Source organism: Rhinopithecus roxellana, chromosome 13, assembly GCF_007565055.1.
Source record: "Rhinopithecus roxellana isolate Shanxi Qingling chromosome 13, ASM756505v1, whole genome shotgun sequence".
NCBI classification, from domain to species: Eukaryota; Metazoa; Chordata; class Mammalia; order Primates; family Cercopithecidae; genus Rhinopithecus; species Rhinopithecus roxellana.
Window position 1 is genome coordinate 34701078 of NC_044561.1, and position 27580 is coordinate 34728657.

The window sequence follows — 27580 nt, forward strand, 5'->3', positions numbered from 1 at the left end:
AAGCTAGTTATTATAGTATAGAGGAATTTTGTAAGCCATAGCCATTAGTAGCTTGAAATACCAATGGTGGGAGTATTTATACCATGGCAATTGGCATACACAATAACTCAAGAGTGTTCTATTTGTTTTTCTAGACAATGCCAGTTTCCCAGCATACTCCTGTCTCTTATTCAGCAAGAAAAAGAACTTCCCCCTTATTTTCCAATACAGGACATGATATCCCGAGTTTTGAGCTTCTTATTAGTAGTGTGTTGCACACTAACCACGCAGCTCAGTGAAGAGCAAGTTTATTCCCATAACAAACAGGAAACAAAGATTGAGGGAAAACCATAGTGGTACCCTTTTGTGAATGTTCCTTAAAACTGTCACAGGAGTCCTGATTAGTCTAAATACTTTACAAGTAAATCTCCCTCCTTCAGGTGGCACTTTATAAACAATCTTTCATCATGGAGAGATGAGAATTGGGTCAGGTATAATTGGAATGACAGATGTATTGGCTAGCCTTAGAGAATTAATGCAATTCAGTAAAAAGGCTAGCCAACTGCAGATATCTTCTAGAGACTTCCGTGACAAATTAGCACCCATCATCTTGTACTGAAGCAGTGCTTTCATTAACATGCACAGCTGTTTGCATCATCTTTGTTTGTATTTCAATCCATATTTGGAGCTTAAGTGAGATTTGTCAGAAGACTTCAGTTCAAGCTTGCTTGCCTAATTTCACATGCTTCTATTTAGTAAAATATGATTACTAGGTCATAAATATTTGATAATTTATGGCCTTATTAGAGTAATTTTCTAAACATGTTTTTTGATGACTGCTTGCTACTATGTACAAGAACACGATAAATGTTCTTTTCTATTAAAAGTACATGGTTCCAGAATTGGGAAAAACATGTTCTTAAAAAATAACCAGTTTTCTGGTGTGTTGACTTTTAAAATTTTTTCAATAGAATCAAGTGCAAATATTGTCTACTTATTTTTCAACAAAATACACGTTTGATTTTAATAACTTAGGCTCATTAAATGTCACTGTATAGTAATATTTAGAATTGCAGCAGTAACTTAGGCTAAAAAAGTAAAGTTGTTATAAACTACATTGAGCTCAGCCTTTTTCATTGTTAATGGATTAAGTGATTAGACAGATATATGTGTTAATTATATAAACATTCATATAAATATGTGAATTGTATATTGTATATAATATATAAATTATATTTATAAATTATAAAGTTTATTTGAAATATTGAAGTTCTGTATACTTAGTGGATTTTAATACTTATGTCCTTGTTTTCATTTTATTCCACTGTTACATTAAGGAAGTAACTTATTACATAAATAAATTATATTTGCCTTACATTTGCCCTTTTTACTCTACTTAAAATTGGAGAAAAAGAGTTCAAGATATGGAATTTCTCTCAGAAAGGAGAAATATTTTTATTATGCAAAGTTTAAGTAGATATTCTTGTAGAATATGGAGAAAATAATGCTATAAAATGTTGCCTTTTTAAAAAAACTTCAGAAAATATAGTTCCTAGCTCTTTCTGAATAACTCTAGTTTGATTGTGGCTGCTTTCCCAAAATTTGTAAATTTAAAATGTATACATTACATGTAATAATAGTTTTATTTCACATACATTCCAGTAGGCTGAGAATACTTGAAATTCAATGATTCAAAACGAAATAATAATAACCAGCTTTACTTTATTCTAAAATATATCTTTACTGCTTTATTAAAAGCAACTTATTTAGGCCGGGAGCGGTGACTGACACCTGTAATTCCAGAACTTTGGGAGGCTGAGGCAGGTGGATCACCTGAGGTCAGGAGTTCAAGACCAGCATGACCACCATGGAGACACCCCGTCTCTTCTAAAAATACAAAATTAGCCAGGTGTGGTGGTGCATGCCTGTAATCCCAGCTACTCGGGAGGCTGAGGCAGGAGAATCGTTTGAACCTGAGGGCCAGAGGTTGCAGTGAGCCGAGATCGCGCCATTGCACTCCAACCTGGGCAACAAGTGCGAAACTCAGTCTCAAAAAAAAAAAAAAAAAAAAAAGCAAATTATTTGCTAATGTGTTAACTTAGCTTCATAAGAAGGCATTGTAATTATCGTACATTTGAAAAGTGGAGATTTTCTCCCCATACTGGTTGCCAGTTTCACAACTGTGTTCATTCTAAATTTCTTAAAACATGTAAAATTAGCTTTCTAACCTTGGTTGTCTACAATTTCAGTCCAATTTGAAATACCTATTCAGAACTAACTTTTTGTGATTGAGCATTATTTTTTAAACAGTGAATTTCATAATCATTTTATATAATCCAGGAAGCTCTGGCTTAGTTCTGTGTTATTTTGTATTATATTGATTTTTAGAAAATGGAATGTAGTGTTGACACCAGCACAAATCTCAGCAAGGGCCTACCTTACAAAGATAAAATGCATGAAGTTTGATTAGGAGCATATAACTTTACTTTGTGTTTCGTATACACCGGCATTTCAGTGTATTAAATGCCATTTTGTCTTGAAGAATGAGTAGAGTTGTTATAAAAGAAGGCATAATGCTTCCTTGCCAGTAGAATTCAGCTAAGTGAGTATCAGAAAAGCTATTTGTGATCTTGAAAGTTTAAGAAATTCAACATGAATAAAGGATTATGGTTCCTTAGATATCCGTATAAGTCTTTGCCTATGTTTCTATCTAACATTTCTCTTTAAGAAATATTCTTGCTTTTATTTTTCTGAACAAATTTTCTCCGTTATTATCTGATATTTACTTTGAACAGAAAGGTAGATTGGAAATAAAAAAATAAGTTTGATTTCAAAAATGATTTCAAAATGTTAGTTTTCTCAGTATTTTACATTTTGAGAAGAGAATAAAGATAAGGCAGATGAAGAGGTTTTTGTTTTTCCTTAAATTTGTTTTTCTTTTCGACTTTATCTATAATTGACATAATAATTATATATAGTATACATTTTGAAGATACGGTTTTAATTTTCACAGGAATCCTATTTGGGTTTAGTTATATAAGGTCTAATTTTGCATCCTCTACATTTAGTGACTGATACATATATTTCCACTGAGTGATAATAGTAATTAATGTGAAACAGGCTTTTTGCTGATGTTTTTAGAAGTTTCTGTAGATTAGGAAGGAAGAAATTATGCTGTTGAGAAAAATAGAAAATGTAAACATAAGCATTTGAACTCTCTCGAGATATTTTTGTCCTCCATGAAACTAGATGCGGCTTATTGAAGATGTGTTTCAGGTCTCAGTGCTCTAAAACTCTTCTAGTTAGTGAGCATCTTGATTGGTTAGATCTCTTACTAATACCCCATTGCTAGAGAGGGATGTAAAGGAAATTTTCTCAACCTGATATTTCCAAATCCTCCAATCTGTGAGTCAAGGAAAGAGACAAGGTTAGAATTCTTAGGCAAACTGAAAAATCAATATTCCTATATTATTATTTGTGTTTTTCTTTTTTTGAGACTGAGTCTCACTCTGTCGCCTACGGTGGAGTGCAGTGGCGCTATTTTGGCTCACTGCAACCTATGCTTCCTGGGTTCAAGTGATTCCAGTGCCTCGGCCTCCCGAGTAGCTGAGATTACATGTGCACGCCACCACGCCCAGCTAATTTTTGTATTTTTAGTAGAGACAGGGTTTCACCATGTTGGACACGTTGATCTTGAACTCCTGACCTCAGGTGATCCACCCACCTCGACCTCCCAAAGTGCTGGAATTACAGGCGTGAGCCACCATGCCCGGCTTCCTAAATTATTTTTTTAATGTGTGCTTTTTAAAATCTTTTCAGTAGCGAAGACTTGACACCAAACCAAATGTCCATCAATGATAGACTGGATTAAGAAACTGTGGCACATATACACCATGGAATACTATGCAGCCATAAAAAAGGATGAATTCATGTCCTTTGCAGGGACATGGATGAAGCTGGAAACCATCATTCTCACCAAACTATCACAAGGACAGAAAACCAAACACCGCATATTCTCACTCATAGGTGAGAATTGAACAGTGAGATCACTTGGACACAGGGCGGGGAACATCACACACCAGGGCCTATCAGGGGGTTGGGAGACTGGGGGAGGGATAGCTTTAGGAGAAATACCTAATGTAAATGACAAGTTGATGGGTGCAGCAAACATCATGGCACATGTATACATATGTAACAAACCTGCACGTTGTGCACGTGTACCCTAGAACTTAAAGTATAATAAAAAAGATAAAAAATTTAAAAATATTTTCTTTGAGACAATTGTAGATTCACATGCAGTTGTAAGAATTAATACAGGCCGGGCACAGTGGCCCATGCCTGTAATCCCAGCACTTTGGGAGGCCGAGGCAGGCGGATCATGAGATCAGGAGATCGAGACCATCCTGGCTAACACAGTGAAACTCCATCTCTACTAAAAAATACAAAAAAATTAGCCGGGCATGGTGGTGGGCGCCTATAGTCCCAGCTACTCAGGAGGCTGAGGCAGGAGAATGGCGTGAACCTGGGAGGTGGAGCTTGCAGTGAGCGGAGATAGTGCCACTGCCCTGAAGCCTGGGCAACAGAGCGAGACTCCGTCTCAAAAAAAAACAAAAGAATTAATACAAAGAGACCTGTATAGTCTTCACTCAGTACCGTATCACATATATGAAGTTGACGTTAATCCCTTAACACAGCTTTAACCTAAGTCTGTGCTGCTGCTTCTCCATGTCTACTTCTGAGAGGCACTGGCCATTTTTTGTGTGCCTATTCATACTTTGTGTAAAAGCATTAGCATCATACTTCCCTGGTGCTGACCCTACCCTCGGTCTCAGCTTCTCCCAGAGTAGGCTAAGATTCTCTTTTCTACTACATGGAAAATTGTTGTGGAATAATAAAGGGTTAGCAAAAGGGTCAGAGAAAACAAGCAGTTGTATTCCCTTTCCCCGTGGTAGAGTAGGAAGATAATTGTGAGTGATAGAGGATATGTTATCCATTCCTTTCCCAATCCTCTCTGAAATCAGCTTTACTGCTGTAGGAAGTTGATATTCTCTTTATATCCCTGAGGGAAAGTGTTGGGAAGGGGAGGTGATGGGGAATCAGGGTTGCTGACAATTGGGGGAATTATAACAAGAAGTTCTTTTCACCAGGAGAGGGATTGCATGTTAAGAGAAGGCCTGTCTGCTCCTCCTCCATCTCAGCAGTTGAGAACCAGTTGGACAAGGTAGCTGTCTTTTAGAGATTCAGAAGTAACAAAGGCACACTGTCAGTCCTGTTCTTCCAGCCTCACATACATCTTCTCCATACGTTATGTATTTGGCATTAAATTAACATACAGTGTTACACCCAATACACCCATTCCTGACCACATTATCTCAGATAGCCTTTTGTATTTGAGTATTGTGGGATCTTTTGCTATTGCCCGTGATGCCCACTTGGACTCCTCCAAGGCCATGAAACTCTTGGGGGCCATTCAAAGTCAAGAGCACCAACTGCCCCTAAGAGGATTGGGAGAACCAAGCAACACTCCCCAAATAGGGATTATCTCACTCTTTTCTTGGCCTTTATGAAAGGAAGGAGTTAAGACTCTTACAGCTGAAGACTCCAGCAAGAGTTGTAGGCTCAACGTGTAGCTTATACTATTTACTTAATTAACATGTAAATGGATTTTGCGTTCTGAATACTTGTTCTAGTTGATTGGGGCTCATTTGGCCTGGTTTCTACAAATTAGCTATAACAAATGGTTTCATAGCCGTTATAGAATGAGGCAGAAGAAAATAAAAATGAATGTGGCATTGTGTTTTACTAGTGATAAAGGAAAATGTTAATATAATGTCATTTAGGTTCTGGACTGGGGAGATTTTGCCTTTATCATAAGTAAGAAATTGTTGCTAGGTCACACACAAGGATGCATATTTATCAGGAACCATCTCCTTCGATCATCATTCTTTTATCCCATTACTTGACTTGCACCCACCCAAAATTCTACCATTTTTATGTAATATATAGACTCATAAAGACAAGGTTTGTGCATCTGCAGAGCCATGATGTGCACTGTGAGGCCCGTGACACACATCTATAAGAAGACACGTATTTGGTACTCTAAGATGATACTTTTTTTTAAGGCCAAAATGTGAGGGTCAGCATAAATTGCCAAGGCACAGTGAATTTTGTTGCCAATGCTCCTGTGACTGTGGGGTGAAGGGATTTTGTGCCTCCCTTGGTAGCAGTGGCCACAGTGCTTGCAATCCCAGTGCCAATTCCCGGCGCAGTGCAGGCTCAGGAGGCACTGCTGCCTTGAAGTCTTGTTGGAATTAACACTGCCTGAGTAAGAGATTAATCGTGTGTTTTGCTGTGTCTTAGAAGCATTAAAGAGCATGTGATATGAATACATACACATTGGTGAAGGAAATACAGAGAAGGAAAGCAAAGTGTAGATGTTTGTTACAACTGAAGATAAGCTCTGGCAGCAGAGACCACTGCTGGCTATAGTTGATGGGGTCCTCACATCTAGGCATGGCTTTGAGCTTCACAGTCCAGAAGCTGCTCTGTCAGTAACTTAGAGGGCATATGACTCCTAGAACCAGTTCACTTTTAATAAATCAGGGTGCCAGTCCTTTAATTTTGGAAGATAAATAAAATTGCAAAGTAGATGGGATTCTTATGTCAACAAGTTGGCTAGTTTTCATCCTACAAGACTATTGTATACAGAAAACCAATTTCAAAGACATGCTTTGGGAATGTGGACTTTGAAAGCAGCAGTACTGAGTGAGTTGGCCTTAATGATGGGTGATAACGAGGTTGATGCTTTTGTAGCCATGTTTCCATCTGAAAACCACATGAAGAGAGCCAGGTCATCTTAGTGCTCTTTGCATGGGGCATTTCTCTTGCAGAGTGTTTGACACTTTCTGGGCTTAGTGCTGACTGTCCCTCCTGTTGACATCATCATGATGGTATCAACCTCTGGTTTTGCCAGGACTTTATTGCATCTACTGAAAGAGCAACATGTATAGGGAAGTAAAACAATAGTTAGTCCCCATTTGTATTGACATTGTGGATCCTTGTCTTTGATCGGCTAATTAGAATCAATCTGTTGAAGGACCAGTTGCAGTGACTCACACCTGTAATCCCAGCACTTAGGGAGGCTGAGGCGGGTGCATCACTTGAGGCCACGAGTTCAAGACTAGCCTGACCAACCTGGTGAAACCCTGTCTCTACTAAAAAAACAAAAAAATTAGCCAGGCTTGGTGGTATAGAGGTAATCCCAGCTGCTTGGGAGGCTGAGGCACAAGAATCACTTAAATTCAGGTGGTGGAGGTTGCAGTGAGCCAAGATTGTGCCACTGCACTCCAGCCTGGGCGACAGTGCAAGACCCTGTCTCAAAAAAAGAAAAAAAGAATCAGTCTGTTGACTATCCCTAACTTGGAAGTTCTGGGTGATGCATGGCTTTCATCTTTTAGAAAGGTATTTTTTCTTCTGTCATGTTAGTAAAACTAAGAAGACATCTGTGTGTGCTAAGGCATCAGCCTAGCAAGGACAGGGCACAAACCCAGAGGGAGAATTGGGCTGTTGTTTCACTTCCAATAAAAGTGGGATATACATGGGAGGTAGAATTACAAGTCTACTCAGGATTGACTTTATACATGTAATTGGAGGGAGGGGTCACTGATTGACTTTGAGACAATCAGGGGTGAGTGAAACCGATCTTGGGGAGGGTGGCAAGACATGTTGACAGGTAAGATATGTTTTAATTTATGTAAAACAGTGCATGATGTGTATTAATAAGTTAGAGCTGGTTGACTATGTTTTTATTGTTTGCAACATTACTGCCCAAGGGTCAGGTAAATATACAAAATATACAAATAATACAGATATTTAATACATAAATTTCAACTAAGTAGCATAATTACATAATATGTTGTTATAATTGTACTTAATGCATATGTAATTATATTCAAATAATACAAATTTTTAATATATAAATATCAATTAAATAGCAGAATTAATACATTGTTATAGATTTATTTCATACATATGTAATTAAATTATTAAGATATATAATATAACATGTGAATACATATTTTAATATACAAATAAAATGGTCTTAAATTGGAGTTAAGACCATTTATATTGGTACATGTTTTAATATACAAATGAATGGTCTTAAGTTAGAGTTAATGTCATTGAGTATAAGTCACATTTGCAGATATGACATATGTTTCTAGATAAAGTCAATGAACAGACAGCCTCCAAAACCTGGAAAACATTCAAAATATATGCAATTAATTTTATACTTGAGTTAAGGCAGTCATTTGTTAAGGATAGCAATCAGATGTTTGTGAGGGCTTAAACTTTCGCTTCATAACCAAAGCAGTTTCCTTACATGAAAGTTGACTTCTTAAAAGAGAAGTTTATTTTTTATAATGCAGAATTGTTTTGATGTGCAGACACCTTCCGTCATTTCATACTCATCTTAAAAGCAGCCAAATGATCTTTTCACCTTTGGCCAGAATCCTTTTATTACTACCGAGTCCTGCACTCATTAAACCAGATGAGAATGCATGCTCTGAGAGGTAAATCTCTAGTCCTGGTAGGCAGTTCAATTCCTCAGTAAATGTTTGGTAGATGCTGCCTAATAAACCCAGTCCAGGTTGCCACTGGGAGGATTAAAAGAAGTAAACGTGTGTACATGAACAGAGAGACAGTGCCTTTTCATGCTAAATGTGGTTCCCCACGTCTCCTCTGATTAGAGGTGTGCTCTGAACAAGCCGAGACGGGGCCATGCCGAGCAATGATCTCCCGCTGGTACTTTGATGTGACTGAAGGGAAGTGTGCCCCATTCTTTTACGGCGGATGTGGCGGCAACCGGAACAACTTTGACACAGAAGAGTACTGCATGGCCGTGTGTGGCAGCGTCAGTAAGTGGACCCTTCTTCGAGCCTGGCCGCCTTTCGTCTCTCTCGCCACTGACTCTGCCCTTTGTAACAGATTGGTTTTCCTGGTTCTTGGGAATGGGCCTGTTGCTACCACTAACCACATTTCTGTCCACTTCTCTAATTGCTCAGTCTCCTCAGTATGTTCAATCACGAGCACACCTCTCCGTCTTTCCCTAATAAAGCATGGCCGTGGATGTGTTCTCTTCCTAGCTGTAGCAGATATGTCTTGCAATCCAGAGGGACTTTTGAGTGCTTCTCTTTTAAGCAAAGCTGAAGTGGCTGTTTTGTCTTCTGCAGCCAGCCGTTTCTGCAATTGCATACTTACGTGTTTGTCTGTGTACATGTGTGTTCATGTTTATGCATGTGCACTACCTGTGCAGATACTGTCTACCAGTGGAAGCCTGGCTGATGCAGCTTGAGTTGCATTGATAAGGTGTATGGCTATGATGAATACCTTTAAGTTGGTTCATAACATGTCTTTTATTGTGCTGTTGAGGGAATGTGATTGGACTGAGCTCATGCTTCTCAAATGCCGGAGGGTAGAAGTGCCCGTTTTGCCCCCTGAGCTCAGCACACAGACATTTGCCAGGTCAAACTTCTGTTTCTTCTCTTGAAAGTAGAAGAAAACTTTTGACTTAACATGAGAAGCTTTCAATGACGTAAGGCTCAAGGAATATAATTTTCTTTCCTTTTTTTTTTTTTTTTTTTTAAAGACGGGGTCTCATTCTGCTCAACAGGCTGGAGTGCAGTGGCGCGATCTCGGCTCGCTGCAGCCTCCGCCTCCCGGGTTCAAGTGATTCTCCTGCCTCAGCCTCCCCAGCAGCTAGGATTACAGGCACATGCCACTGCGCCCAGCTAATTTTTTGTATTTTTGGTAGAGACAAGGTTTCACCATGTTGACCAGGCTGGTCTCGAACTCCTGACCTCAAGTGATCCACCTGCCTCGGCCACCCAAAGTGCCGAGATTACAGGCCTGAGCCACCGCTCCTGGCCAGAACGTAATTTTCAAAGTCTTTCTCTTGAACATTAAGCTTTTCATCATTCTGGGGATAAAAATATGAAGTCATGATGACTTACGTGCACAATGAAATTGTCCCCAAAGAGGTAATTCTCAGGAGGTCCAGTACCAGACATGAGACTTCCATGTCCTTAACAGACTTCCAAGTGAAATTCCTGATTGTGCTTATTTATGTCTTTATTGTTGTTCATGAGTAGGAAGTGTGAACTACTCAAGAAGTAATTATTCAGCTCAACTTGATAACTAAAGACGAAACTCAGTAACTGTGCATTACTTTTTTGAGAGACTCCTGCCTTTTCTCCGCTGTGTCGCAAGGTGACAGCCACATTCCCTGCCTGAGATTCCTAGGGATTATATAAATTGTTTTCCAGCGAGATCATAGGATTAAGCAAAACAACAGAAGGACCTGCACCATTAATAACTCTACTGTAAAGGAGCTCAGGATCTAAGAGGAATCTAATGGAAAAGCTTCTGTTGGTCTCCTGCCATCGCCAGTGAATGAGATGACTGCTTCAGTCCCATGGGTGAACAGGTGTAGGAACTGGTAACCTCAAGGGCCTTTTTTTTTTTTTCTTCTGGCTCTGATCGGATGATTGCAGCTTCTGACTCAAATGACTCCCTTCTTCAATTTCAAACAAAGCAGTCAATTAGGTCAGGTATTGCGAACACAATGGAGAATTCTGTTGCCTGCAGCCTTTGGAACAAAGGCCTTTTGTTGCAGTGATTCTGACTGGTTTAGCGGCTGGGAGAGGTTTCCTGGCAGATTTGCAACTTTTTTCTCCCTTTCCCTGGGTGGATTCATTTTCTGAAATACCATGTATATTTGTTGGTAATAAGAAATTTATTTGGTTTTAATTATTAGCAGTGATGAATTTACTTCAAGAGATTCAAATTATCTCTCCACCTTACCCCAGTACTGCTATCCTTCCCCTAACACTCTCTCCCTTTGATCAGTTTGGTCTGGGAGCGAGCAGTGGGCACCTGTCCAGGTTGGATGGAGGTGTGCTGGGTGGCACACACTTTGCTGAGGGTTTTGCAAAAGGTAGATGCTCCCAACAGAGAGGTATTAGATAAGGCTAGCTACACCTGATTTTAGAGGGGATAGGTGACAGAATAATGTATGAAGAAAGCAAAGGCTGAAGATCACTTAGATGGGTGGACAAGAATAAATAGAGAGTATAAGCCTCAGCAAACAGCCAGAGCTGAGAGCCACATGCTGTTCTGTGAATGAGTGAAATAAATGGAGTTTTTGTGAAAAAGTGCATCAAAGGGAATTGGGGATATTTGGCACAAAAGAAGGAGCAAGAAATCCTCTTCTGTTAAGAAACCTGTTGTTACTTGGATATACGTATTATGAGAGACAAGATATCCGGCATTCTCAAATGTTAACTTCTTGCAAAAATAGATCTTATGTTAATATGTTCATTTTGGTTTTGTTGGAGGGATCAAACCTAAGGAGTGATTTTGTTTGTTAGGTTGTTTTTTTGTCAGTGGACTCTTGTGCGTTTCAGCCATCGTTCCCATGTTTCTCTTTTTGTTTTTAGTTATGTTCTCTTATTTTTTCCATAGTGTCCCAAAGTTTACGCAAGACTACCCGGGAACCTCTTACCCAAGATCCTGTTAAACGTACGTTGTCATTCACCTGAGGGAAGGGAAGAGGGGAGGAGGATGCTGCTTGGTTCACATAACTCCAGCATCATCACCTTCTTTGCATGGTTTTGTGTTTCTTGAACACCTGTCTTAGTAAAATGTTTCTTCCCATTACCTTGCTTATAATTACATCTCATTTTGCCAGACAGCTTGAGATGTCGGGCTAAGAACATCATTGACCAAGTTTCTTCTATTTCTGACCAATTTCCTTTTTATTTAGTCCGGTTTTATTGAATATTATATGGACAACATCATTGTATTGTATTTGCCGTTAACTATTTTATTTCCTAAAAGCTATCAGTGTAACTGAGAGCAGGCTCAGCTTCTTACTGCTTGCAGAACTGAAGAACAAGGGCTAGGTGCAGTGGAAGGAAAGTGACTTTACTTTGCAAAGCTAGCAGTGGGGAAATGGTCCAGGCTCTTGCCTTAAAGCAACCATCTCAAATTTTGGATTAAAAAACAAAGGCTTAAAAAGGGAAGCTTGGAATGCAGGGCATGAAGGAGGGGTGAGGAGGTGCTGCTATACGGGACTTGTTCCAAAGACTTGAGTTATTTATCCAGTTTGGTAAGTGGGCTGGTGCATCCCAGGCACAATCGGGTTGTAAATTAACTGCAGCCTTGAGGTGATCTCCTGATGAGGGAGAATTCTGCAGGTGCCTAAGTCAGTCAGTGGAACTTCTAAGCAAGCGTTAATAATTTTAATAAGAATTATAAGCATAATTAGATAAGGGAAGTGTTGTGCCAGGAGTGCCTGGTGGGAAGAAAGAGAGCAAAGGTTACCATTTCATTACTAAAACTGGAAGGAAAAGAAAGGAAGAAAGAAAGATCTTTAAAATAGAGTACTCAGTTACATCAAGATGCCATGATTTAACAAGAGACTGTAATACATGAGTAACTTGTTTCCTCAGAAAAAATACTTAATCTTCATGTATTGTAGTACACGGACTAATTCGTACGCGCAGATTTCAATTATGTGTGTTATAAGACCCGGTTTCAACTGCATGAAGGGTCACTTTTAGACATTAGGAGCCCCTCTTTCTCCTCTCCTGGAAGGCATAATGGTAGGTTAGAGGTTCTCAACTTCTGACTAGGAAGTAGCAAAAGAGCCTGCTATAAAGAAATGCATTGTCCAGCCACTGCAGGCCTTATAGTGTCTTACATTTTGTTTTTATTTCAGTTGTAATATCAGACTAACTTAGTTTTAAAATGTGGTTTTAGTACTCATATTTGAATTTGGATTCCATCCAGAAATAGATTTATCCAGTTAGGGGTGATATATGCCATTTATGCTTATGATTGCTGGAAGAAGAGACACAATTTCTGTTGTAGCTTAGATTTTTATAATTAAAATTAGCATTTATGTACATTATCCTGAAAAAAAAAACAAACCCTCATCTCAAAATTGATGAAGCCAATTATCTTTTTTAAAGATGATAAATTATAGATGGGGGATTATGTATTTTGAAAAAGATTGCATCCTAAACTGGAAAGTTTTTTAATGGCCTCCATAAAATATTCAGAATAATTCACATTATGTATGACTTTTGAAGGATGTGGTTTGTACACATTTACATTGTGGTACCACAATGTACACATTTCTTTTGCTATTGTGAAAAAGGGATTTTTCTCTAAAAACAGTGTAAGTACAGCGAGTGGGTTGACACAGACTAGGAAAAAGCTCTTGCTATTCCACTATAGTATTGATAATACATAGGTACGCATGGTAAGTTGTGTTGTACCAAGCATTTTCACAGATCATTTATTTTTCTTCAGAACACTTTGTGGGCGTTTTCCTCATTCCTTTTGTACATATGAGAAAAAATGAGGCTTCAAGAGCTTAGTGACTTGTCCCAAGCCATCGAACATGGCAGGACCAGGCTTGAAACCCAAATGACATTTTGGCTGCACTCCACACCAAATGGCTAAGCATTTGGTTCTGACATTGTTTTGCAGGTTGGTAAAATCACATTTGCGATTCAGAAGCACATTTTAAGAATACAGAAAACAGTGAAAAGAGGATGAAGAATGTTAGCGTTTTTTCCTAAATGCCATGAATATAGCACGCATCAGTAAATTAAATGTCTTTCCCATTCTTTTACAAAACAGTGATCATTTTTCTCTTAAGTTTCATTTTAGCATTTATAAGAATTCTGTTTTTCCATTTTTAATAACTGATGGAAGCAAGCATCATTGTTGGATAAATTTATTTTCATGCAGTACCCATAACTACCACTTTCATCATCCACTGTTGCAAACAGATACTGAAAGTCTCTTTTGTAATTTTCTCCTTCCCGGTAATTTTCTTCATCTACTTGCAGTGTGTTTGGGATCCTGACACCTTTCCATTCTAGGAAGATGAAGTGATTTGGGCAGCTATATTTTCTTGTCTACCTACAGAGACTATTCAATCACAGCAAGTGAGGGGTTTAGCAGTGCTAGTACCAACAGACAAGGAAAAAAACATATAATTTCTAGTTATTTATAGCCTGTGCAGCTATGTGGTCTTATTTATAGCAAACTGCACATTTGATTTGAAAAAGTCATGGTCATCTGGAGGTCAAATGCAGATGGCAGACTCAATTCAGAGCAAAGGAGCTGAACTAGAAGGTAAGCAAGCCTGTTAGACTGGGCAACTTGGACTTCACTTTGCTCCTTCATCAATCTAGGGCTAATTAGGTGATATTTCTGCACAAAGGTGGTTGGTTTTACAGGTTGCTCAGTCTAAGCTGCTTCCAGTCAAATAATAAATGTGAAAGGAGATAGAAAAAGCTCTTCAGTTGAACTGATATAAGATTACACTTAGGGAGAAAATGTATGATGGTTTGCATTATAAAAACAATAATTTACCATAAATCAAGCATTTCTAGGTTTCAAACTTTTGTCATAAAAACCGATTTTGAACATTGCAATTTTAGGGACATATTTTATTGTTGTTATTGTCAATGAAAATCTAAACCACAAATATAAGGGATACAAATGTAAGGCTGAGAGCTTTCATTTTCTTCATGAACATAGGAATTCAAATCATTAGAAAAAATCCTTTCTCATTTGGGATAAAGAATCTTAGGAGAGCCGAGGTAATTTCTGACATTAGTTTTGCACCTGCCCATTTGGGTTTAGGACAGTACAAAAAGTTTCACATTTAATCTTCAAAATGTAGTATTTGTAAACAATACAATTATATAAATATTTGTTGATTCATTTATATTTCAAATATGAGAGTGTGACCATTTTTTCTAGTGTTGTCTCCATCAGGTTGCTTCCCACAAGGCAAACAGACCTACTCCTTAGTGGCATTTAATCTCTCAAAGAGCATCATGCTAATTTTCAGTCAGCGGATTGCACCCTGTGATCTGGCCAAAGTGTGACCCATCTCTGGCACCTTCATTTGCGCTGATATGTGGTACAAACAACTAAACCAAGGTTTCTCAACCTCAGCACTATTGACATTTTGATCCAGATAATTAATTGTTTTAGGAGTCTGTCCTATGCATATAGAGCGTTTAGCAGCATCCCTGACCCCTACCCACTAAATGCCATTAACACAACTCCAGCTGTGATAACTAAAAATGTCTCTAGACTTTTCTAAATGTGCCCGGGGGGGTCACATTCTGGTTGAGAATCCTGTTCTGGAGTAGTAGTTTCCCCATGTCTGACTCAGAGATAGAACTATCCTGGTGTAAACAGGTATACTTTCCACAAATTTGGGGGCATGTTGAAATGTTAGAATGTCAGTATCCTCCAATTCTCAACAGATGTTTGAAATTGAATTTGTTAGACTATTGTCCAAGCTCTCAATATTTGCAAGATAAGGTGGAAGTTGCTGTTGCTGTTCTGACTATAGTGTTGAAGATCTCGTAGTTTTTCTGCTTGAATGTAAGCTACTGTGGCAGCAGAAGAGAAACCAGCAAACCCCTTACTTGGAAGTCCATGGTTCACCTATGCACCACCCTTTCTCCTCCTATCTGTTTCATCTTAGTTTCCTAGAATCCCAGGATATGCTGGAGCATAACCATCTGTAGAGATGCCCTATAGTTTTGCTACACAGGTTATTTGTACTTTAGGATTATGTTTATGGCCTTAGGGTGTGTACAGAGGTATAGATCTGACCCCATGCAGGATTGAGGGAAGGAAAAATATTGATTTCTAGGCACATTAAAATGGTCCAGATGACATGGAACAGACTGGTACACTTCCAGAGAATATGAAAAGAATTGGAACTTAACAAGTCAGGCCCCAAGTTCCATCCCCAAGAACCATCCCCAAGTTCCATCCCCAAGTTCCATGCCCAAGAACCATTCCTAAGTTCCAAGTTTGTTGCTGCAGAAGCTCATAATTTGCGAATCGTAGATAACTCACCATGCAGCCTTTGAATGAAATATGCCACCTTAACCCCAGGGTCGTTGTAAAGACAGGAGCCATAAGACAGAAGTCTGAACGCCTAGGCCATTTAATCTTTGGCCAAATTTGAACTATTGTTCTTAATCACACTATTCTTGTTCTTTTCACTGTGCAGTAGCAAATATTAGTTCCCATTACTACATTCTGCAATACCATTGGAACTAAAACTGCCAAATTAGATTGGGCAACCTGGGCTTACACTTTGCTCCCCAACCAACCTAGGGAGAGAGAACAATTAAAGCATTAAAAGATGTGATGGTGAATTAAATTATATGTCACGTCATTGCCAATAAATTCTATCGGATTAACAAGTGTGAAAAGCCAAATCTTTGGTATCTGGAAATGCTTAGATGAGAAGAATGGTTTTTTCCTCAAAGCCATAATAATTAGAGATGAACTTAAAATTGAAAGGAACTGGATTGCTTAGCAGCTCAGCACTTTTTTTTTTTTTTTTTTTTTTTTTTGAGACGGTCTGTCGCCCAGGCTGGAGTACAGTAGCATGATCTCGGCTCACTGCAAGCTCTGCCTCCCGAGTTCACACCATTCTCCTGCCTCAGCCTCCCGAGTAGCTGGGACTACAGTCGCCCACCACTGCGCCTGGCTAATTTTTTGAAGTTTTAGCAGAGATAGGGTTTCACCGTGTTAGTCAGGATGGTCTCGATCTCCTGACCTCGTGATCTGCCTACCTCAGCCTCCCAAAGTGCTGGAATTACAGGCGTGAGCCAACGCACCCGGCCCAGCTCAGCATTTTTTAAAAAGAAGGGCCATTTACTTTGAATATAGGTTAAATATCTCTTCTCTAAAATGCTTGGGACCAGAGGTGCTTCAGATTTTGGATTTGGGAATGTTGATGTATTCATGATGAGATAACATGAAATTCATTTATGTTTCATGTACACCTTGTACAAAAGTCTGAGGTAATTTTATACTTTTTTTTTTTTTTTTTTGGAGTCTCGCTCTGTTGCCCAGGCTGGAGTGCAGTGGCGTGAACTTGGCTCACTGCAACCTCTGCCTCCTAGGTTCGAGATCCCCCTGCCTCAGCCTCTCAAGGGAAGCTGTAATCACAGGCACCTGCCACCACACACAGCTAATTTTTGTGTTTTTTAGTAGAGAGAGGGTTTCACCATGTTGGCCAGGCTGGTCTTGAACTCCTGACCTGAAGTGATCCACCAGCCTCGGCCTCCCAAAGTACTTTGATTACAGGTGTGAGCCACCATGCTTGGCCTTATACAGTATTTTTGATAATTTTGTTCATGAAACAAAGTTTGTGTACATTGCACTGTGAGAGAACAAAGGTGTTGCTATCCCAGCCACCATGACGTCGTGTCACTGCCCAAAAATGATCAGATTTTGGAGCATTGCAGATTTTCGGATTAGGGATGTTCTACCTGTGGTAAAAGAATGCTCCTTATTTATGTGGTCTGTTGTTTAGTTATTTGCCAGAAGAGGGTAAGTAGATAGTTTAATAAAGCGGTCAGCAAATATTTTTCATACAAGGCCAGATTATAGATTTTAGGCTATGTAGGTCATGCAGTTTGTCATAACTACTTAACTCTGCAGTGGTAGCATGAAAGCAACAATAGACAATAAGTAAACAAATACATAAGGATGTGTTCCAATAATACTACTTTTATAAAGGTAGCCAGCAGCCAGGTACAGTGGCTCATGCCTGTAATCCCAGCAGTTTGGGAGGCCGAGGCAGGCAGATCACCTGAGGTCAGGAGTTCGAGACCAGCCTGGTCAACATGGTGAAACCCCATCTCTACTAAAAATACAAAAATTAGCAGGTGTGGTGGTGTGCTCTTGTAATTCCAGCTATTCGGGAGGCTGAGGCAGGAGAATCACTTGAACCCGGGAGGCAGAGGTTGCAGTGAGCCAAGATCGCACCATTGCGCTCCAGCCTGGGGGACAAGAGCGAGACTCCATCTCAAGGAAAAAGAAAAAAAAATGTAGCCAGCAAGCCGATCCTTGGTTTAATACAGCAGGTTTTTTCATTTTTATTTTTATTTTTTTCCCAATAGCTTTGGGGGTACAAGTGGCTTTCGGTTACGTGGATGAAGTGTATAATGGTGACGTCTGAGAGTTTAGTGTCCCAATAACTGAGTAGTGTACATTGTACCCAATATGTAGTTGTTTATCCCTCACCTCCTTCTCACTCTCCCTCATTGTGAGTCTCCAATGTCCATTTTGCTACTCTGTATGCCTTTGCATAATCATAGCTTAGCTCCCAATTTATAAGTGAGGACATACTGTGTTTCCATTCCTAATTACTTCACTTAGAATAATGGCCTCCAGCTCCATCCAAGTTGCTGCAAAAGATTTTTGTTTTGTGATTTTTGTGGCCCAATAGTATTCCATGGAGTATATATACCACATTTTCTTTATCACTCATTGGTTGATGGGCCCTTAGGTTGGTTCCATATCTTTGCAATTGTGAACTGTGCAGCAGTTATTATTGAGTCCAGGATGTGCTAAGCCAGGTATTTTGAGGGACACCAGCAAAGGAATCTGAGTACTGGCTTTCGATAACTTGATAATTTTATTGATGAAATGAAACCCAGATATGTCATAGAAATAAATAACAATATAAAGTAAAATATACAAGTGTAGGAGGAGATTGCTCTGGAAGTCTGGGGTAAAATGAAATCAGCTTTATCCTTAAGACCTCCATAGAGGTTAACAGTTCCATCTGCTTTTACTGCTACTGTTTATGTGAAAGTGGACAATATTGAAGATTTTGACTTTTTGAACTCATCTATTGAGTGTTGAGCAGCTATGACAGGTTATTTCTTTATGTGCCTCCATTAATGAAGTCAAGAATAGCTTCTGACAAATTGACAAAAAACAATACCCTAAGGTTAACCCATTCTGAATGCCAGTTATTATTGCTATTGCTTCACGTATATTTTTTAGATTCAGACTTGAGGTTGCTTTTAAGTTTTAGTGTGTTGTGCTGAATAGAGAATAGATGTTAATAAAAAATAACGCCAGCATTCATTCTTTCACATTCAGTTCATAGATTTGAAAAAATTCCCATGTCAGTATGTGTCCATGGATATAGAAAAGAAATGTAGCTTGACTAGAGTAAACACATCATAGATTACATTTTTATTACCTTATGTCCACGCGATGCATTGATAGTGTTCTCCACCAACTATGATTGCACTGGCTATAAAATTACAATACAAGGGCATATTAAGGGGAGAATGCCTTTGTTTCTTCCTGTTGTTGTTGTTACTTTGTTTTTAAAAGGGTCTGGTATTACACCGGAGGATCACAAACTGTATTTTCTTGTTATAAATGATTCTTCTATCTTGGACTTAGTGGGTAGGATAAATATTTGAATTTAGAATGCGTTAGGAGTTTTAGCTATTTTGAAATTAGAAAAATGGAGAGACACTTTTTTTTTAAGTTGAGGTGGCACTCAGAAAGCTCTGCCATGTTTCAAAATTAAATTTTCACATAAACGCTAACAGGTTTCTATTTCACCCATATATAAATGATCCTCCTTGTCTCCTCTCCTAAATTATAGCCATCTCAAGTGACAACATTGCTAGGTCTGTATCAAATAGCATTTTCAATGATAAGGCAGTGATTTATATAGGTCTTAATTTGTTTTAATCTTCTGTTATCAGTTCTATAGAGATAAATTGCTTTTCTGCTGATGAAAGGAGACTAAACCAATTTTCTTGTTAGAATCTAACATTAATGGGCCAGGCGCGGTGGCTCACGCCTGTAATCCCAGCACTTTGGGAGGCCGAGGCGGGCAGATCACGAGGTCAGGAGATTGAGACCATTCTGGCGAACACGGTAAAACCCCGTCTCTACTAAAAATACAAAAAAAAGTAGCCAGGCGTAGTGGCGGGCGCCTGTACTCCCAGCTTCTAGGGAGGCTGAGGTAGGAGAATGGCATGAACCCGGGAGGCGGCGGTGGAGCTTGCAGTCAGCAGAGATCGTGCCACTGCACTCCCACCTGGGTGATAGAGCGAGACTCCGTCTCAAAAAAAAAAAGAATCTAACATTAATATATCGACTGAATGCCATTCATAAGCCTTTGTTTAGGGAAGCATTGGGCCTTCTGGCCTGTTGGAGATGGCCATGGTCATTGCTGTTTGAAGGTGGGTTGTTTTTTCTTTAATGTCCTGAGCCCATTGTGACTGTAAAACTGTGTGTCAACCCAGAGACTGAGGAAACAAATGAATATCAAAATGATAGGGGCAAGCTTTCCCAGTGTCTTTAATTTTGACCCCACATTCTTGTTTGAATGTGAAATACCACATTAGTATGAATATGAAAGGAAGTACTCTGCAGTGATTATAAAATCAGAACTAAAATGAAGGAAATCGGTGCATGTACAGTTCAACTTAATAGATTATCTTCTATGGAGTCTTCAGACAGGCTAGGAGAGTGATTTCTGCCTCATCCTGAAGATGTTAGCAGGTTTCACCCTGTTTTGAAGTAACTTCCCTTCAAATGGTAACAATTTTCTCAGAGGAACCACAGGTATGGAAATGTTTCATTGCTGTCTTGGCCCCAGTGATGGAGGAGCATTTTGTGACAGGAACGTTGCATGCAGCATCAGCGTTCTTGAATAAACTGAAAGCTAACCTGCCATTTTACTTCGCCCCAGAAAACAGAGCTCTGGCAGGTAATGAGAATAGATTACAATGTGAAGTGGCAGTATTGTGACAAGCATCCATGTATCAGTATTAAAATTGAAATGAGCCCTCACGCACATGTGGAAGCAGTTTCTCCCGTTTTCATACTCAGTTCCCTGAGGTAATAGCATTTTGGTGTGAGAGAAAGAAGGGAATCTGACCATTCTCGTGTGGGAAGGGGGCTGAGGGCAACAACTTCCTATGACAGCCACCCTGGTCCAAGCCACCGTCATCTTCATCTTTGTCTTCTTTTTTTTTTTTTTTTTTTTTTTGAGACAAAGTTTCGCCCAGGCTGGAGTGCAGTGGCACAATGTTGGCTCACCACAACCTCCACCTCCTGGGTTCAAGCGATTCTCCTGCCTCAGCCTCTTGAGTGGCTGGGATTACAGGCGCCCGCCACCATGCCCAGCTAATTTTAGTATTTTTAGTAGAGATAGGGTTGCTCCATGTTGGTCAGGCTGGTCTCAAACTCCCGACCTCAGGTGATCCGCCCACCTCAGCCTCCCAAAATGCTGGGATTACAGGCGTGAGCCAGCGCGCCCAGCCTGTCTTCTCCTCTTAAAAGATCTTCCTTCTGCTTTTGTCCCGTAGCAGCCAGAGTGATCCTTCAACAAAACACCCCATCACATATACTCCCCCTCAAACAGCCCACGCTGGTCCTTCAGAATCCTTACTATGGCTTCAAGGCTGTACATGATGTCCCCTATTTCTTCCCTGCCTCTCCCACTATTTCCTCTCTTGCTTCTTCAGCTCTGGCCATGCGGGTCTCATGGAATTTGCCAGCCAACCTCAACTTTTAGGGTTGCCATGCTAGTTTTGTCATCTGCCTGCCATGTTTTTCCGGCAGCCAGCTGGGAAGACCTGAATGTCACCTCCTCACTTAAGACTCTGCCTGGTCGTTTACTTCCTGCGGTCTACCTTTCCCCTCTCCCCTCAGCTGTCCCGATCCTTCTGAACTCTGCTCTATTTTTCTTTTTCCTCTTTTTCTCCATGATACAAATCACATATTAACAATATGACTTACTGGCTTTTTAAAAAGTCTTGCAGTAATTGCTTCTGTCCCTAGAATATAATGCCACCAGGACCAGGGCCTTCATGTTTTTCTCATTGGTTTCTCCCATGTGCCTCACATATAATAAGGGCTGTAATGTTGGCGGGCTGGAGAAATAAAAGAGTGAACAGGCTCACTAAAGGCAGGATAGTTTGTCCACGTCAGAGCTGCTGTCTCAGTCGCTTTGATACCTCTGACTTCCCACTGTGGCAAAGAATAAGGATGTGGCTTATGTAGAAGGCGTAAGTCATCCAGAATACCACTGTATATTTGGAAGCAAATGTTCACCTTGAAGCAGTAATGCACTAGGAATTGGAACTGCTTTTCTGTTATATTTTTTCATTTGTTACGAGTGTTTAGATACACATGATCACTATTAAAAGGAAGGGAGGTAGTAGCCTACCATGACCTACAAGGCTCTGTTAGGAGACTAAAATAAAATAAATACAAAGGTCATTTAAAAAGTTAAAAGCTTGTGCGTGTGATGTTGGTAGTGCTGCTAACGACTAGGCATCTAGAGGTCAAAACCTAGAGCTAAGGATATTGAACCCTGAGTTTTGTCTCATTTTAAGTCTAGTTTTCCGCGGAAAGGGGAACATACCCAGCCAGCTTGCTTGCAGAAGGCATGAGTGACCAGGTTGGCAGAGGGGCCTAAGGCCAGAATGTCCTCCGTATTCCATCCTCCATATTCCAGCACCGTAGGCTCTTTTCACTTGATGCCTGCTTTATGACCCAACTTCTGTTGAAGGTCATTTGCCAGATAGTGTTCGAGGCAGGAACAGCTGTTTCATAGAAAACAAGCCAAGGGACATCCTAACAAAGCATATGTTGTTTAGCCAAGTTGTGTTGCTCATTAACAAAACAAAACAACAAAAACCCTTTCCAGTGCCCCAGCATGTGGATGGATTAGCCCTTTACTGCCCTAGAAATTAGCTTTACAGCCTTTTTATGGCTTACCCAATCTTAAGAGACTTTGTGTGTGTTTAGGGATGCGAATGAGTATGTTAAATGATAGTGTTTTGCCTCTACGCAATAAAATAGGGTAATTTTTTTCTTCCCATGTATTAAACGAGAACACATAGAAGATGCCTAGCATGGAGGACTCTGATGAAAAGAGGCTGTTACCATTTGGCCAACATGGAAATCCTAGCCTTTACTTAGTTAGTTAGTTAGTTGGCTTTTTGAGACCGAGTTTCGCTCTGTTGCCCAGGCTGGAGTGCAGTGGCGCGATCTCAGCTCACCACAACCTCCGCCTCCCAGGTTCAAGCGATTCTCCTGCCTCAGCCTCCCGAGTAGCTGGGATTACACGCATGCGCCACCACGCCCGGCTAATTTTTTTTTTTTTTTTAAAGTAGAGACAGGGTTTCTCCATCTTAATCAGGCAGGTCTCAAACTTTCAACCTCAGGTGATCCGCCCACCTTGGCCTCCCAAAGTGCTGGGATGACAGGCATGAGCCACTGCACCCAGCCAAAATCCTAGCCTTTAGCAGAGGTTCTGTGGAACCTCAGAGGTCTGTGAGCAGGATAAACTGCTCTATGGTAGTTTAAAATGCAAAACAGAAATAAACCCTCCTAAAGCCTGTTCGTATCCACTTTCTAAGTGGTGACAGTGACCTGTGTTTTAAGTACCTTAAATATATCAGTGACCTGCTGATACACAGCTTCCTGTTCCCTCTGTGTCCTGTGACATATCCTGACATTCCTTGAACCCCACTCCCTTCCCAAAAGGAAGTACCTCGATGGGTGAGGACATAGGGCACATGTGTCTCTCATCTTCTGTGGACATAGTCACAAAATGGTAGTCAGTCCTATGAATTTAATCTCTTTAGGATATAAGGATATTCACGAAATAGAAGGTGAGCTCTCTGGACGTACTCCACCCTTAAAATTGCTCTCTCCTTCCTCCTCACCAGCTGCAGAGCAGTAGTAATAAACTATTAAATTCATTTAACAATATCAGCATATGTTATCCTTCTCCGCTTGACTAGACAGTAATCTGATTTGCTGGTTGGTATGAATATAGGATAATTTCACACTAATTGAGATGGGGGATTGTATGAATGGCTGAAAATTTGAGTTACAGATTAAGAGACACAGCTTCCTCAACTGGGACCGTTAACAAAGATTTACTTGAAGAGAAATTGTATTGCTCAGGGTTCTCCAGAGAAACAGGGCCAATAGGATATATACGTATAGGAAGAGATTGATTATGCAGAATTGGCTCACACAACGATTATGGAGGCTAAGTTCCATGATCTGTTACCTGCAAGTTGGAGACCCAGGAGAGCTGATGGTATGACTTAGTCCAAATCTAAAGGCCTGAGGAGCAGGGAAGACAATGGTGTACGTTTCAGTCCAGGGGCAAGAGAAGACCAATATCCTGGCTCAGGCAGCCAGGAAATAAAAAGGGTGAACTGCTCCATCCTCTGCCCTTTTGATTTCAGACCCTCAGCAGATTGGGTGATGCCTGCCCATGTTGAGGAGGATGATTTACTTTACTGAGTGTACCAGTTCCAATGCTAATCTCATCCAGAAGCACCCTCACAAACACACTCAGAAACAATGCTTAATCTGGGCTCCCTGTGGCCCAATCAAGTTGTCAGGGAAAATTAATTACCACAGAAGTATTTCTGGATTCAATGGAATAAATTGGTAATATCGTATTCGTATTTATTTCCATGTGCCTAAAAAGAAGGTTTTTATCCTTTTTAATATCCTCAGTCCTGTTAAACATACCTCACATTCACGTTCCATGTTTATTCTCTTATTATGTTGCTACGTGCATTTCTACTTAGGCCAGTGTGATTATAGTGATTCAGATTATAGTGTTTATCTTCTTTCCTTTATACAGTAGACAGTGTTTGCAAACCATAGGAGCTGAAAAAACTTCCTTCTTACATAGTAAGTTTTATGATTCTAGTTTTCCAAAGGGGTGCTTATGTTATGGTTATAACAGTTACAGCCAGATGACTATCTACATCAGGGAATATAACCCCAAATATTTATACATTTTCATTTGTTTCAAACATAAAATATGGTTTGCCTAAACTTGTCATTCTGCCAGATTGGACTATGCAAAATAATGTTATTGTTTTGTTTTCTGCTTTTACTTTAACTTGTTCTCATTTGAGCTCTACCAGTTAAGATGAGAAAATGACTGAAGTCGGGGAAACACATTTTGAATGCTAAATACCACGTTCATTCCAAGTTGGGATTCGTTAACTTAATGATTAAGTTTAAAAACTACTTGCATACTGGTTTGCTTGAAGCAGTGGAGAAAAACATTTACCTTTTTTTCGAAAAGGACTTAATATTCAAAATTATTGTTTCGATCTTACAAATTAACAATTTACTTATTTTTGATACTTTCGGCCTTTTTTATGTGGGCTACCCCTAACATTTTTTGAAAAATACATATTACTTTTCCTGTAGGTTGCACTCTGTGATCCTGTGTGTAATTCATTTTCGATGGTTCTATTTTGTTTTTTGTTAATGTTTATATTTTTTGTTTTTTTTTCTCAATTTTTAAAATTTGTCCTTTTCTTTTTTCTTTCTTACTTTATTATTGCACCCTCCTACCAAAACATTTTCAGTGGCTTTGAATAAAAGTAGCAGAACTTTCCCATGGTTAGCATTAGCTCTAAGATTTGAGCAGGATGTAATAAGCAGAGGAGGAGGCAAGGCCGCTAATACGTATGAGCTCTGCCGTGTGTCACCCTCTCTGCCAAATGACTTACATGTGGTATGGTATCTCATTTTCCCAGCACTCCTATCATATCATGTGGCATGTTATCACCACTTGATAAAGAAACTGGAACATGGAGTGCTTAAGTTTCCTGCCCCAGGTCACAGCCGATCTGAAAAAGAAATGGAATTCAAATCCAAATGTGCTTAATTGCAAAGCCCCCACATGGCTCTTTCCTTCCTTCCTTCCTTCTCCCTGTCGCTGCCAATGTAAGAAGGAACACCACTCCCTCATTTGCTACACAGAAGATAGGGGCAGCTGTGTAAAGGCACCAGGAATACGCCCTGCCTCCTTCCTTACACTTGAAAGCAACATCTGGATAGACAGTCAACCGCTTATATTTTTTGAAAAATGATTATTAATCAGGATTGAAGTGGAGGGAAAAAATCAAAACAAATGTTTCTCTTTAAAATGAAAGATACTGTTTAATTATTGAACAGCCTTCCAGTTTTAGTTAATATCTTTGAAGACTTTGGATTAAGATTCCAGACATTTTCTTGAAGGATGTAGAAAATGTATTTAACTTCAAGTTTAGTTTCAAAATGACTTAGCTATAAATTCTTCTCATTCAAGTCCTCTTTGAGGTATTATATCCCAAATGTAATACACAAGTATTAATAATTTGATAGGAATACTTGGAACATTGATGATATTTGAATAACCTTTAGAATGAAACAATTGATTTGACCTGAAAAGATAGTGAAGACATCTCATTTCGTTTTTTATGTTAAATATGCTTCTTCTTAAGTCAAAATCCTTTTTTCTTTTAAACTCATAAATACTCTGAATTCTCACTAGTCATTACTCATCTTTTGGAAAATTGCTTCTATAGGTATTATAATTCACTTGGCTCATGAGTTAAGACATTTTTGTTTTATAGTGTACTCTTGAATTTTATACGTATTTATGTTTTCACATAATATAGCAGTATATGTTGCAATTCAAATATTGCTTAGCAGTATTAGTTGAATTCAAAATAGAAATCACTTTTTGACAACTAGCAGAATGAATTCATTGACTATTGTCAAATTTGTGAAGGCAGAAAGGTCCTTTTGTGATTCAAAAATGTGTTTATTGATTTTTTTGTGTGTGGTGTTTCGCATCCTGTCTCATGAAGATTGTCTTTGTAGTTATCTAAAATACATCATACAATTTACCTTTTCTCTGAGGTGCAGTTATTCTACAACAGGTTAATTACAGATATCTTTGGTTTCTGCAGGAGTCTGAATGTATGATATTGATGATATCATTTGCTTTCAAAATTGCAAAATATGAATTCAGGAAAGCATGGGCATTTGGAAAAACATGTCTATCCAGCACCAACTATTTTTGCTCTTTGCATGCTTGTTTCATAAAGAACTCTAATACTATATTGCAAAGTGGACCATTTTAAAGATTTTTCCTTCATTCTGTACTTGGGAATGATGAAACACATCCTTACTGTGCTGCACAGTGTCTCATGTTCTCTTAAACAGCATTAACGTCTTGTATGCGCTGCTTTACTAAATTCTCTGTTCTGAGAAATAACTGAAAATATGGCTTTCTTTTAAACAAGTGGATATTCTGTTGTTGGTGTTTTTTTGTTGTTGTTTTTTTCCCTCAAACCTCCTTCTCTTCTACTTTATAGTTCCTACAACAGCAGCCAGTACCCCTGATGCCGTTGACAAGTACCTTGAGACGCCTGGGGATGAGAATGAACACGCCCATTTCCAGAAGGCCAAAGAGAGACTTGAGGCCAAGCACCGAGAGAGAATGTCCCAGGTAAGTCTGGCACTTCCATCATTCAGCTCTACGATAACAGGAAACCTCAGTCTCCCCCACGGGCTTGCTGGCTTTATCAAGATCTTTAAAGATGCAAAGTTCTAATTTTAAATGTTTACTGTGTGGGCACAGTTTGTGAGTTTTTTGCATCCTCCATGAACATGCTGCCTAAGAAGGAACCGAGTATAGTTGGATTTTGTAAGCACAAATTAAATGATGTCCGTAACATTCTCTCTGGTGAGGAAAGGTACTTGGCATTATTATTCTGTATATATGTAGTACCTGTAATCAACATACAGTAAATTAAAATCCATCTAAGAACATTTTTCTCTTTAGTAAAGATGAGTTTTTGTATTAAATCCTAGACTGTTATAATTGTTTACA

At 39.4% G+C, this 27580-nt stretch overlaps 1 protein-coding gene across 6 annotated transcripts in view; it reads left to right on the forward strand.

Annotated features, from left to right (window-relative positions):
• The window catches only part of APP (amyloid beta precursor protein), a 286842-nt gene that overhangs the window by 164573 nt on the left and 94689 nt on the right, over nucleotides 1–27580 (forward strand). For 2 of the 6 annotated variants that reach the window (XM_010383436.2, XM_010383437.2), the window contains exons 7-9: nucleotides 8727–8894; nucleotides 11500–11556; nucleotides 27063–27196. In XM_010383436.2, coding sequence (XP_010381738.1) covers nucleotides 8727–8894; nucleotides 11500–11556; nucleotides 27063–27196 — 359 coding nt within the window. The remainder of the gene's footprint in view (nucleotides 1–8726; nucleotides 8895–11499; nucleotides 11557–27062; nucleotides 27197–27580) is intronic. The other 4 variants (XM_010383438.2, XM_010383439.2, XM_010383440.2 and 1 more) reach the window with 2 other exon arrangements.